This window comes from Manis javanica, chromosome 7 (assembly GCF_040802235.1).
Source record: "Manis javanica isolate MJ-LG chromosome 7, MJ_LKY, whole genome shotgun sequence".
NCBI classification, from domain to species: domain Eukaryota; kingdom Metazoa; phylum Chordata; class Mammalia; order Pholidota; family Manidae; genus Manis; species Manis javanica.
This window is the reverse complement of record NC_133162.1, coordinates 104,967,147-104,980,846: the sequence shown is the minus strand read 5'-3', so window position 1 is coordinate 104,980,846 and position 13,700 is coordinate 104,967,147. Positions and strand designations below refer to the sequence as shown.

Sequence of the window (13,700 nt, the reverse complement as noted above, 5' to 3'; positions counted from 1 at the left end):
TTAAGAAGAAGCTTCTTTTGTGCTCACACTCCCTTAGCTAGAAGTTATATATAGCTACTAAGGAAAAAGTCACTCTGATACTTGTTAAAATGGTTACGGAAGACTTTATTCAAGTTCATTGCAGTAGGATTCAACTCTTTTCCAATTGAAAGAGATTGCTCAACTCTGAATAGGATGGGTCAGGATTTATAGCCAATGTGGAGGATGAGGGTGTTGGTGAATAGAAAACTCCTAAACGTAGGGGCATTCTTCTAACCTGACCTAACAGGATTCTTGCTAAAGGAAAGGCAAGGAGTTAGGTATTAAAAGTGAGGGGTTATGGGGGGAACTTGACAATATGGGTGAATGTAGTAACTACAGTGTTGCTCATGTGAAACCTTCATAAGATTGTACACCAATAATACCTTAATAAAAAAAATGAGGGGTGATTAACTTGATTAGATATAAGGGTTAGTCAGGTATCAAGAGTGGGGACTTTCTCAATAAACTGACTTAGCAAGAATCTTGCTAAGACTGAACTGTGCAGGCCTGGTAAGGGCAGGTTAGGCTCTAAATGTGAAGGTCGAGCCCTAGTCAGGAAGCAGGCTTAGAGAAGCCTGCTAAAGTTTGATTAGGAAGAGAGTCAGTGTCATGGCTCAGGTTTGATCTTTTCATCATTCTTATTTTCTCCCTCTTACCATTTGATTAAAAGCTGAAAATTTTAAATCAAGTAACCTTCAGGTGGTCTTTAATGTAGTTTGGGTTTTTCTTTAACTCCTTTTACTTCAAAAAGTATATGTACCTATTCACTGAAAAAAAAATTTAAGAAATAAATATTGCCACACATTCTCTTCACTTCTGCATTTCTTTAAATGAGATGTAGTGTGTACTTTTCATTGTTTAAATCAGACCTTGGACTAACAGATGCATTAGACCAGTTTCAGTAAAGTTTGTGAACACAGGCATTTTTTTCAACTTCCCCAAAACCTTTAGTAGCATAACCAAAATGCTGATCAGGACTTGCCTTTCCACATAATACCTACTTAAGATACTTTGAAAGCAAATTTCTGCTTAGATAAGTTAAAATATGACAATGCAGTGGCATTTAATTAGAATATAATCATAATAGTTAACATGCATGTTCAGTAAGTACTTTTAAAAATGCAAACCTATGCAGTATCAACCTAAGAATCCAAGGGAATCCTAAAATTCATTGGTTACATAGATATTTTGGTTTTGCAAACACATTTTCTTCCAGGAAGCAGTATCACATTAATAGTTAAGTTACTAGGTTAGTCCCAAGAGACTGTTTAGCCCATTATATAATTGAACTATAGTAACTCCAAGTCTTTCTGAACCAGTTACTGGAAGGAGCTGGGAGCAGGAGGCTTGAGCTTTGGCTTCAGCTGTTTCTGGTTTTAATGAGGAGGGAGTCACACTGGCGGAGGGAGTCTGGCAGAAAACGCTTGCTCTTCAGGGAGGGAAGGCATCCGAGATTGGGAATGCAGTGATTATATATTTTGTAAGTCTATAATGGATGGTAAATGAATGTGTCTTAAAAATACTCCGGTTTTACATGTACTTTTTTGAAATACTTATCACAGTAAATACAGCTCTTTATGCAAACATGCAGTTTATTAAAGTGGTTTGGTTACCATGGCAACATAGCTGGAATTTATAGCGCCTTATTTTGAGAGGGCTTCATTTCTACTTTCTGATGCACTGAAATCCAAGGCAAACATTTTTAACAGCCTCCACTCTCATTGTATGATGAAGTCCTATTGTTTAGAAAATTTAAACCTACAAAATGTAGCTTACAGAATCAGTCTTATGACTTTGTAGTCATATCCGTGAATTTTAAATAGGTGTTTTTCAATTTTGAAATGCCCCTGTTTAAAATTTATTATTACCAAAGCTACATAAGATCATAGTTTAGTGAGGAGATACAGCCACTTCAAAAAATAACAGTTTCCTAAACTTATTCCTCAGAGGCAATCACTTTCTGTTCTTTTAGCAGATTTTTAAAACATGTATTTCAAAGCCCTCAACAATGTGTTTATATTGCTTCTTAGTTTGCATTACTGCTTTCGTTGTAATTTTAATTGTCCTCTGAAAAGAAAGGAGCGACACACAGCAGCAATTCACCGGAGAATTCCGCTTTATTAGGGAATGGTGCTGGGTTATATAGGAAGGGGCATGGGGTAATTGTGGTGTTACTTCTACGGGGCTGGTGGCTGTTGGCTAGGTGCTGGGATTGGGAGGGGGGCGAGAGGTGATTGGGCTACAGGTGGCGCCGGCGGGAACCGAGGACCCTGAAGAGAAGCCGGAAGTTTGCCATCTTACTGGTGGGGGCCCTTCATTCCCCCCTTTCTCCTCTATGGGGTTGTGGATATTGCTTTCTCTCTAGCTACTTCCTACTGAACAGGGGCAGAGAAGGGAGTGAGGGCTTGAGGATTCGGAGGAAAGGGTTGATAGGACTCCTCACAGTAAGGATGAGTAGATGTGGACTTCTTCAGGTTTGGAAATCAATGAAGGTTCCCTGTAACCATAGGTCGAGGACCTGTTGATTCCAATGGTGCCAAGAGGATATGGGTGTCAGGAGCCAGGCGTCTGCGGCCATTGTTTCCAGAACAGTTTCCAGTGGAGAGAGGGGTCCATCTCAGCATGTGGTGAGGAGGTCACGTGAGGGTGAGGGATCTTCTGTGGCCAGAAGCTGGTAGTTCCTGAGTAAAAGCTGGTTGAAAGCTTGATTAGAGATTTTTCCGACTTGGGATTTGATGAACTTTATTATACAGGGTAATAAGAGACAAGTGAGAAGAATGATTATTAAGGGGCCTGCAATGGGCCAGAGCCAGGTGAGGAGGGGGTTTGTTAGTATTGAAGAGAATGGGTTGGAATTGGAAGCAGAGTGAAGGCTGGAGACAAGGTCAGTGAGTTTGGTGATGTCAGTTTCTACAATGCCGGATTCATTGATGTAATAGCAGCACTCTTCCCGGAGGAAGATGCAGGTGCTGCTCTTCTCGGCTGTAAGCAGATCTAGGGCCCGCCGGTGTTGAAGGGTGACCTTAGCTAACGAACTGACCTGTCTTTGGAGAGAGGCTAGGGAATCGGCAGTAGATGTCGGGGCTCCCTCAAGTTTGGCGTTGAGATCTCTAACTGCCCATAGAGAGTGACTCAAGGCTCCTCCCAAAAACCCTGCCCCAATGGCTGAGGTGGTCAAAGAGATACCGACCATGATGGGAAGGAAAGCAGCCCTTTTTGTGCATGAGGGCAAGGGAAGTTGGAGCTCAAGGAATTCTGCCATGCTGTAAAGTGTAAGCTGTGGGATTAGGGTGACAAGAATGCAGGGTGTGCTGGAGTTGGGAGGCAGTGAAGTGCACTAGAGGGGGGTGGAGTTGGGCCTACACAGTGGTGGATGGTGAGATTATCTGCGTATTCTGGTTCCCATAGGGTTATGTCTGCCATGGGGCAGAGGGTTTGTCTTTCTGCATGGAAGGAGTAGTTGGAAATAGTAAGGGGCACGGCGGCCAGCAGTGGGCGCTGTAGTGATGCACACAAGAAACAATTGGCGGTGTTAAGGGTGTGGTTGAGAAAGATGGTGGTGTCCTGAATGAGCTATAACGAAGAGTAGAAGAAATGGGAAGAGGGGCGGGGATAAGAAGATGAAGAGGCGCTGTCAAGAGTTTGGATAATGACTTTTTTGGAATGTCTGGTATCTGATGCAACTTGAGAGATCTGGGAATGAGAGGGAACATACTTTCGAGAGATATGAAGGGTACCGTGGGGGATCGAGGACCCCCCGTAGTAAACTGAGGCTGTGACTCCGGCAGCCCATCGAGATTCCCAGGGATCTGGGATTGATAAGGAGAATGAGCCGTTGGGATATTTCATGAAATGGTTGGAGGAGTAATACTGTGGGTACTGGAAGTTACCCATGTAGTGAATGGCACAAGACTAGCAGGGACATCCCCCGTAGGTGTCTGGCCATCGCCTGCAATAGACTTGTTTTTGGTCATAGAGGAAGCAGAGGTAGGGAGAATAAGGGTAGCTGCTAGTGAACACTTCGGTGGAGGGAGGAAAGTGGAGGTATAAAGGCTCAGAGCAGCTTTTCAGAGGGCAGTCTGGTGTGGCAATGAGGGCAGTAACTTTTGTTTGATGCTGTGTGTAAGTCTGTCTGACTTTGAATCGCCATACAAAGGAAGCTGGGGTGGCGGGGAAGACAATAGGAATGAGGGAAAAAAGCGAGAGAGCAGTAAAGGAGGAAAAAGTCATCATTCGGGTATGGATGGCAAAGGGGGTGAACGGGATTTTGGAGGAAAGAGGACAGTAAGGTGAGGAGTCTGGAGGGAGGGAGAGTCTGTAAACTTTTGTAGGTTAAGAGATCTTTTAGGTGATGTGGGGACAGAATGGTAAGGGGCGCCCTGAATGTCAGTTTATGAGCTTCTTTCTGCAAGAGCTGTCTAGTGGCTAATGCTTGTAGGCAGGGGGCTCATCTCTGAACTGTGAGGTCTAATTGCTTGGAGAGATAAGCTACTGGGGCAAAGGATGGGCCATAATATTGGCCTAGGACTCCTAGAGCTTGACTGGACCTCTCATGAATGTATAATGAGAAGGGTTTCGACAAATCAGGGAGATGGAGAGCTGGAGCTTCCACAAGGGCTTGACGGAGCTTAATGAAGGACTGTCGGGGTGAGGATGATAATGGTTCTTCAGGGGGGCCCTTGCTGAGGTCATATAGGGGTCTTGCCAACAGGGAGAAGTTAAGGATCCACGCTACAAAATACCCAGCCAGGCCTAGAAAGGAAAGGATTTCTGTCTTGGTTTTGGGAACGGACAGGTCAGAGAGGAGTCATTTTCTGTCTAAGGTAATGGACTTTCTTTGTTGAGACAGAAGGAATCTGAGGTAAGTGACAGAAGGGGAAGAGATTTGAGCTTTGATGGGGGATACCTGGTAACTTCTGGAAGCTAGAAGGTTAAGTAGAGAGGCAGTGTCAAGTTGAGACTGTTCCCACGAGGGACTGCAGAGTAGAAGATTGTCCATGTATTGTAATAAGGTGGACTCGGAGTGATCATGATGAAACTATTTGAGGTCCTGAGCTAGGACTTGCCCAAAAATATGGGGACTGTCTCGGAAGCCTTGTGGCAAAACTGTCCAAGTGAGTTGTTCAGAATGTCTCGTGCATGGGTCCATCCAGGTGAAGGCGAAAAAATCTTAGGAGGATGGGTCCAGAGGGATAGAAAAAAATGCGTCCTTGAGATCTAGGACTGAGAAGTGGGAGGCCGAGGCAGGAATCTGCAATAAAAGGCTGTATGGATTTGGAACTAAGGGATGGATAGGGACAATGGCCATGTTTATAAGGTGAAGGTCTTGGACAAGGCAGAAAGATCCGTTGGTTTTTTAACAGCTAATATGGGGGTATTAAATGGGGAGTGAGTGGGTCTGAGGTAATTTTTGTTCAAGAGATCTTGAATGATGGGTTGGAGGCCTATGAGGGCTGAAGTGGTTAGGGGGTATTGGGCCTGACAGATATACTGAGAGGGGTCACGTAATTTGATAGAGGCAGGAGGACATAGGACCACGGAGGGGCTTGTAATGTCCCAAACTTTGGGATTTACAGGGTGTATGAGGGCAGAACCAGAGCTTTCATTGGGTAGAGGGGGGTCATCAGCTATGAGGGCCATCAGAAAGGGAGTACTGGGGGCTGTGGGAGTGGATATAGTTATGGAAACGTGGAGGAGGGAAAGGATGTCTTGTCCTAGTAAAGGGATGGGACACTGGGACATAACCAGGAAGGAGTGGGAGAAAGGTATGGGATTGTCTTGGATTGTGCATAAAAGAGGGGGGGGTTTAATGGGAAAATCTGTTTACCTCCTACCCTGACTATAGGAGTAATGGCTGGCGTGGTAGGGCCCTGGTATTCTTGCAAGACTGAGAAGGTGGCTCCTGTATCTAGGAGGAAGGAGATGGGGTGACCGTCTACTGTTAAAGTAACCCTGGGCTCCTGTTTGGTGATGGAAATGGTCGGGCGAGAAGCCCCCAGGTCCCGTCAATCTTCTTCTGCCATCCTCACTACGGCGGGCTTAGGATGGGGGTTGTTCGTCCAGCCTCCCCTTCGGGTGGTTGGGCAATCAGACCCCCAGTGGCCCTTTTTGTGGCATCTGGGGCATGGGGTGGTAGGAGATCTTGAGGAGGGGCACGCCCTTGACCAATGTCCCTCTTTTCTGCACTTGAAACAAGGTCCTGGGGGGGCTTGTTTGTAGAGGGGCGCCCAGGCTGTGGTTTTATCAGCTGGGCCAACATTTGGAAATTGGCCTGATCAGCCTTTTGTTTACGGCATTCTTTCTCCTCCTCCCGGTTATGCAAGACTTTAAAGGCCACTGTTAGGATCTCAGTCTGTGGGGTAGCGGGGCCCTGTTCTAACTTTTTGAGTTTAGCTTTAATGTCGGGGTAGCTTTGAGCTAGGAAGTATGTCATAAGGACATGTCTTCCTTCAGGTGTATCTGGGTCCAGGCTGGTATACTGTAATAGGGCTTGAGTGAGTCTGTCTAAGAACTCGGAGGGGGTTTCGTCTCTCTTTTGAATTATGTCTTGGAGCTTTTGAAAATTGACTACTTTACAAGCTGCCTTTTTCAGACCTGCTATTAAGCAGGAGGCAAAAATATCTCAAGAGCGGAGACCCATGGCGGTGTTATAATCTCAGTGTGGGTCTTGTTCAGGGACAGCAATGGGGCCAGGGGGATAGGTGGGGTCAGTCCTGTGGGTTTCGGTAGCATGCTTTTGGGCGAAGTCCCAAACTCGTCTATGCTCTTCAGGGAGGAGAGTATTGGCCAGGAGCATGAAAATGTCATGATGTGTGAGGCTGTAAGACTGGAGGGTCCATTGAAACTCCCTGATGTATGTCGTGGGATCAGTGCAAAGGAAACCTAGGCGTTTCTCTACTTGGGCTAAATCTTCTAAGGAGAAAGGGATGTGAACGCGCACGATGCTTTTGGATCCTGCTACCTCCCGGGGGGGGTGCGATAATTTTGGGAGGCCCTCGGGACCGAGTCTGAGGGGGACTGAAGGGTTCTTCTGGCTCAGTCGGTGGTGGAGTGATGCAGTCTAGCCGCACCTAGTCGAGCAGGTCCTGAAGTGCAGAATGGGGTCAAAGAAAATAAAGAAAGATGGAATCAGAATCGGACCCACATGTCACCAGCTAGCAGCCCAGCTGCTTGCCTCTGCCGCTCTAGTTGGGCTTGAAGTCATGACTCTGAGGTTAAGAGTCCCATGCTCTACTAACTGAGCTACAGCAGGGCTCCAGTTAATTGCTTATGGAATGCGTAAACAGAATGTTCTTTGTTCTATATTCCTGCCATATCGGCAAGTGGGGGAAGGGCAAAGCTAGAAGCAGGGGCGGTGTTTCTACACATCTTCAAGGTCTCCCTATTTTCAGAGTGAGGACTCTTGGCTCATCTTCGAGGACAAGATCTGTTTTTGTGGACAGATAACTTCTAAGGACTGCACCAGTTGTTCTCTAGCTTGTGCTTTCCCATGCCTCGTTCAGACATGGGGGAAGGTGCTTTCCCATTCTCCCTACAAACATGTGAGAAGACAAAGGCGGTCCCTAATAGGGGAGAAACAGGTGATGAGGGCAAAGATGGAGGAGGCCCCTGGGATCTAGTTAAAGGGGGTGCTGAAAGGCTCAGGCTTAATCTGCGGGGGATGAATGTGGAGGGGGTGAGATGGGGGAGGAGATGGTGCGGGAGGAAGGGCGAAGGGCTGTTGTAGGAGAAGAAGGGGAAGGGAGTGAACGGGAGGCCTCTGCGGGGGCGGTGGCTTGCAGGCTAGGAAAGCTTGGGAGGGGGTGGGAGGAGGAGGCGAAAGCTTCGATATAGGGAATCTCCTTCCATTTTTTCAGGTGCTGGCAGTAGTTAAAAAGATTGTGAGTGATGTTAGGATCAAGAGTTCCCCCTGCGGGCCATTGGTTGTTATTGTCTAGGGTGTATGTTGGCCAATCTTGGGAGCAATATTTACAGAGAAGTTTTGGTTTTATATCAGGCGTCAGGGAGAGGGTATCCAGATGCTTAAGCAGGCATTCAAGAGGTGAACTTTGAGGGAGGGATGAGGAGGCTTCCATGGCTAAAGGACAGAGAAGGAGACAAACAGGGGAAGATGAACGGAGATCCTCGGACTGGAAGCAGACCGCAAGGAGACAAAGGGCGTCCCCAATGATCCTTGGTGGTCTGCGGAAACTCGTATATGAGTCGGAATTTCTTAGGAAGTGTGGGTCGTCACCCAGACTTCCCTAAGAAGGCAGTTTGCCGGAGTCACGAGGTACCTAGCACTAGGAATTTTCGGCAGACAGAACAGATTTCGGCGGCTGGAACAGAAGGAGGAGGGGGGGGAAGGGAGCATTCTCATCTGCAAAGGAGTCACCTCGTTTATGCCTGTTGGAGGGGGGCCTGAGGGTCTGCCGCAGCCGTGAAGGCCTGAGTCGGGGATTTATGGCTGTTGGGGGAGGGACCTGAGGGTCCGCCGCAGCCGTGAAAGCCTGAGGCGGGGAGAGTTCCCTCCTCATCCCCGAGCGTCAGGGCCTTGCCGGACGATCACGGTCAATGGCACTGCGATAGCTCGGGGGAGAGTGGCCCACTCCGGTGGGAAAACTTACCTAAAGGCCAGAGAGGAGTGGTGAGTGTGATGCGCCAGCGCTGGAAAAAGAGGACGAGGGCAAGCTGCTGCTGGTGTCGGGGGGAAGACGGGTCCCAGTTGGTGTGTCCCGTCTCCCGGGTTTCGGCACCAATGAAAGGAAAGGGGCGACACACAGCAGCAATTCACCGGAGAATTCGCTTTATTAGGGAATGGTGCTGGGTTATATAGGAAGGGGCATGGGATAATTGTGGTGTTACTTCTACGGGGCTGGTGGCTGTTGGCTAGGTGCTGGGATTTAGAGGGGGGCGAGAGGTGATTGGGCTTTAGGTGGCGCCTGCGGGACCTGAAGAGAAGCCGGAAGTTTGCCATCATCCTCAATCATTTGACTCTCTGAATATTTGAAACTGTCTTCATTTTACCTTTATTCCTGATATTTAATTTAGCTGGTATAAATTATTAGTTAGAAATTATTTTCCCTCAGAATTTCTAGTATTGATGTTGAGAAAACCAATGCACTTCAAAATCTTAATTATTCTATTTTAATTCTTTATTTACCCTCTCTGGAAGCTTATAGAAACATTTTTTTGTTCCCAGTACTCTAAAATTTCATGATGTGGACCTTGCTCTAGGTCCGTTTTCATCCATTCTGAAGATTCCTCAGTGGGCCTTCTCCATTTTCCATTTTGGAAATTCCTGTCCTTAAGTGCTCTAAGACATTCTCTATTTCTCTGATTATTTCCTTTCCTCAATGTTCTAGAACTGTTATTATTCATACAATGCCCTCATGACCTGGTCCTCTGATTTTCTTATATTTTTATATTTATTATTTTCCATCTACTTTCTCAAAGATTTCATCAGTTTAACTAACAATAGTGAATTTTTATTTTCTGCTATTTTACTTTTAATTTCCAATAGTAACCTCCCAACTATTCCTTTTTTATATCACCCTGTTCTTTTTTTTATAAATGTAATCTTTCATAGTTTTCTTCTCTGCACTGTTTATCTGTTCATATAGGTCCCTTTCTATAAAAACCTGGTGATCTTTGGCTGTTTGCTCATATTTACAAGTAAGACAGTAAACATTGACTGGAAACTCTGTAAATGGATATGGCTTATAGATTATGGCCTTCAAAAAAGGGTAATCTAACTAGGGTGTCTGGTGTAGGAACTCCCATTATCAGCATTTTAGTCTTTTATCTTTGGCTTGTCAGATTCCCCGAAAATGAATCATTTTATTTGATTCTGCTTTCCAGCAGAGAGGGCATAAACCTGTTTTTTCTTTTTGTGGAAGCTGTGGAGGTAAGAAGGCCTTAGGGAGAAGGGCAGATCTCAGCATTTATTATGTGACTTTCATTTAATCCCCATGAATTTTGTAGGATAGCCTGTCATCAATGTGCGATTCCTCTGTTTTACCTTCTTTAGAAAATAAATCTCTAGTTTTCTGCCAGAATGATTTTGAGAAAGTCACTTTTTGTGTGAAATAGGTAGTGAGAGAATAAGGATCAGTGTGGCATACAATCAACTATTTATACTTTCAACCAATCTTTCTGTTTTAGCCTCACCCCCACCCTAAATTCTAGATGTATCATTTCCTAGCTTTTTTAGATCACCATATTGTAAATCAGGAGCTTCTGAACTTTACATACTTCCACCTTAACAACTGTCATGTAGGCTAATCAAGAAACCTGTCTACTTTATAGCTTGCAAAGTTTGGTTACTATTGAGCCCTCCCCAGTTCTCCTTGTCCTATATACCTTGTGATCATTTACATACAGCATTGAGAGTGAGAGGAGGTTAAATGTGTTAAACTACTATCTTTTCCTAAGATTTCTAAGTAACTAGTTCTTAACAGTTAAGAGTCTCTATTCATCTTTTAGATTTAATTCATCCCATCCTCTTTAAATTTAATTCCTATTTAATTCATCTTATTGAATTGTCACTCTTAATAGGTAACTTTGTCTCAAGCTAAGAAAAGGCTATTTAAGCCAAACTTTCTTGATATTCTCCATTCTACCTTATAATTTATCTGCATCTCCACCTATGCACACAGCCCCCTCCTGTGCTCTTAATCCCATCATTCCAGCCTCTTCATGACCTTCTACATCTTGGAGACAAGCTTAATCCCCTTTTCCATTTCTCTTAACCTATCTACACCTTAAATGACCAGTTTATAAACCTACATTGGTTTCTTAGTTAAAAATCAACTTTCCTTAACCCTTAAGCTTCAGTCCCAGTTTTCTTATTCTTATTTGGTCTTCCTTAAAAAAAAAATCTATTCATGTGGTTTTTTACCTTCCATTTTCTCCTTAACTCTATTCCACTTAGTCTTCTATGAAGCTTTTTAGAAAATTACCTTATAAACAAAATCACCATTAAGAAACAAAACAAGCAAAAATAGACTCATAGATACAGAAAATCTGGTGGTTGTTACAGGTCGGGGGGTGGGAGGATGGGGAAAATAGGGGAAGGGAGCAAAATTAGTGAGACTCATATGTTGATCTAGGTGAGCATTATGCATGTTAAAATTCATGGAGCTGTACATTAAGATTTGTGCATCTCACTGTATGCACCTCAAAAATTTGTAATAATAAGATAAACAAACCACCAAGCCCCTTCTTGGCCATAGCCTATTTGACTACCTATTTTCCATTGAAACTTTTTCTTCTGATTCTGTTGTTCTTGCTTTACTTCTCAGTTTTTTTCCCCCTCTTGTCCCTCTTCTTTCCTAGATTCCTTACATGTGGGTTCTACTTCATTAGTCTATCTAGGAAAAAAGTGGTTAAAAATTCACAGAAGCATACTGATTTTTGAGAAGTTTTCCTTGTTTTACTAAAAGAAAATGACATGATTTTCTAATAAATGTTTTTATGACACTAATAAGGTTTCACTTTTAATATTTAGGCAGGTGCTGTAAAGGACTATATTAAGATGATACTTCAGAACGATTCACTTAAATTTCTGGTTTTTGCTCACCATTTAAGCATGCTCCAAGCTTGTACAGAAGCAGTCATAGAAAACAAGGTATGTTACCATGTTCTTCCATAAAATACTTTTTTAAAATGAAGATTTTAATATGCTAAACATTAATTATCATCTTTTAATTGAGTGATCTTTTTGCCTTCTTTACATGATGGTGTATCAGTTATTACTAGGTATTTTTCTTGCAAATTATAAATATTTATTACTATTGTGTTGATGATACACTGTTAAATTTTTCTCTTTCATACCAGTCTTAACAATTTTCCACTTATCTTATTATTTGGGTTGATTAAAATGTGCCACCTTGGTAAGCTATGTGAGAATTCCTCTTCTGTTACTGGGTATGCCATTTCAGATTAGTATAGGAAGTTAAAAATTAAAACTTTTATTTACCCGTGAGGCAGGCTTTGATTGTGGTTGATGTCAAGGGGAAAGGAATAATGAATTCAGCCAATGTTAGTATCCAGCTGCAGTCATACCTTTTAAGCTTCCAGGCAGCATATTCTATAGAATGTGATTAATAAGATTTACTGGGGGTGAATGTGAGACATACAGTATAGGTACTCTGTCAGGTAAACTCCACCAAATCTGCTGGCCTTGCCACATTTTCTTAGTTCTGCCTTGTTCCCCAACAGTCTGATCAGTGAGAGCATCTGCCATTTTTTCTTTCAAAGCTTAAACTTGTCACTCTCTTTGTGTGTGGAGGGCTTTCAGAGATGCTCAGAGGCAGCCAGAAGACATTTCCTGGCAAATTGTGTGAGTTTAACGTATGTGTAGTAGCAAAACCACTTGCCTGTTTAGGTAGATTTTTAAATGGAAGAATAAAGCCATGTTTTTTAAAACTTCGCATGCGTTTTTCAAGCATTAACTAATATGTTCATTAACATTACCAAAGAAATAATTCTGGTGTTTCTGTCATAGAAAGATTTATGATAATATAATACAGTAAAGTGGTGTATATTAAAAGGTGCTTTCTTATTGATTATCACATAGTATCTGTAAAACATCTTCTGAGGAAGTTAATTAACCTTAGAAATATTTTTTAAATGATTGGGCAGTAAAATTAGATTCATAATATTTTCTTATTCTGATTCCATTATACCTTAAAACTACTGGAATCTATTCCAAGTATAAGTAATCTGTGTCTTGTTCCCACTTCTGCTTAGCTGGTATGTTTAGGATCCCATTTAGCATCACTAAGAGTTAAAAATGTCATGGCGTTGGAGGTGAATTTCTCCCAAACTCTCCCTAGTCTAACAGTGTGTTTTCTTTAGAAAGACCCTCAGAAGATTTTTAAGTCTCCCTTATTGAACATTAAATGGATCACTGATCGAATTAGGTCTGTTTTGTGAACTCATAGAAAGTTAATAAGGGACATTCTATTTAATGATTAACTTGACTATTATAAAAGTGAATATTCATGTCTCAACTCTTGAAAGTTATGTGTTTTTCATAAAAGTGCATATATAAATGAAACTATTTGAAATTCAGGGCTTATGCTTATTTTTACAAAGTTAAGTAAAGTTCTTTTTAGCTATCCTAACATTCCAATCACTCCCTTTTCTCACAGCTCAATCATTCTTAAAAGAGAGCACTGTTCAGTTTAGCACTTAATGCTTTCCTACTTTTTAAAAATATGTATGGGTCATTTGACCCAGGAATTCCACCCCTAGGAATTTACCCAAAGAAAAAACTTCTCAGATTCCAAAAGACATATGCACCCCTATGTTTATCACAGCACTTTTTACAATAGCCAAGATATGGAAGCAACCTAAGTGTCCATCAGTAGATGAATGGATAAAGAAGAGGTGGTACATATACACAATGGAATACTATTCTGTCATAAGAAAGAAAGAAATCCTACCATTTGCAACAACATGGATGGAGCTAGAGGGAATTATGCTCAGTGAAATAAGTCAGGCAGAGAAAGACAAATACCAAATGATTTCCCTCATTTGTGGAGTATAACAACAAAGCAAAACTGAAGGAACAAAATATTAGCAGACTCAGAGACTCCAAGAAGGGACTAGTGGTTACCAAAGGGGAGGGGTGTGGGAGGGCGGGTAGTGAGGGAGGGAGAAGGGGATTGTGGGGTTATCATGATTGGTGCACA

General features: G+C 43.0%; 1 protein-coding gene across 7 annotated transcripts in view; it reads left to right on the top strand.

The window, feature by feature from the left end:
• The window catches only part of ZRANB3 (zinc finger RANBP2-type containing 3), a 331,095-nt gene that overhangs the window by 241,323 nt on the left and 76,072 nt on the right, over nt 1-13,700 (top strand). For all 7 annotated transcript variants that reach the window (XM_073241365.1, XM_073241364.1, XM_073241366.1 and 4 more), the window contains one exon: nt 11,510-11,629. In XM_073241365.1, the coding sequence (XP_073097466.1) occupies nt 11,510-11,629 (120 nt within the window). The remainder of the gene's footprint in view (nt 1-11,509; nt 11,630-13,700) is intronic.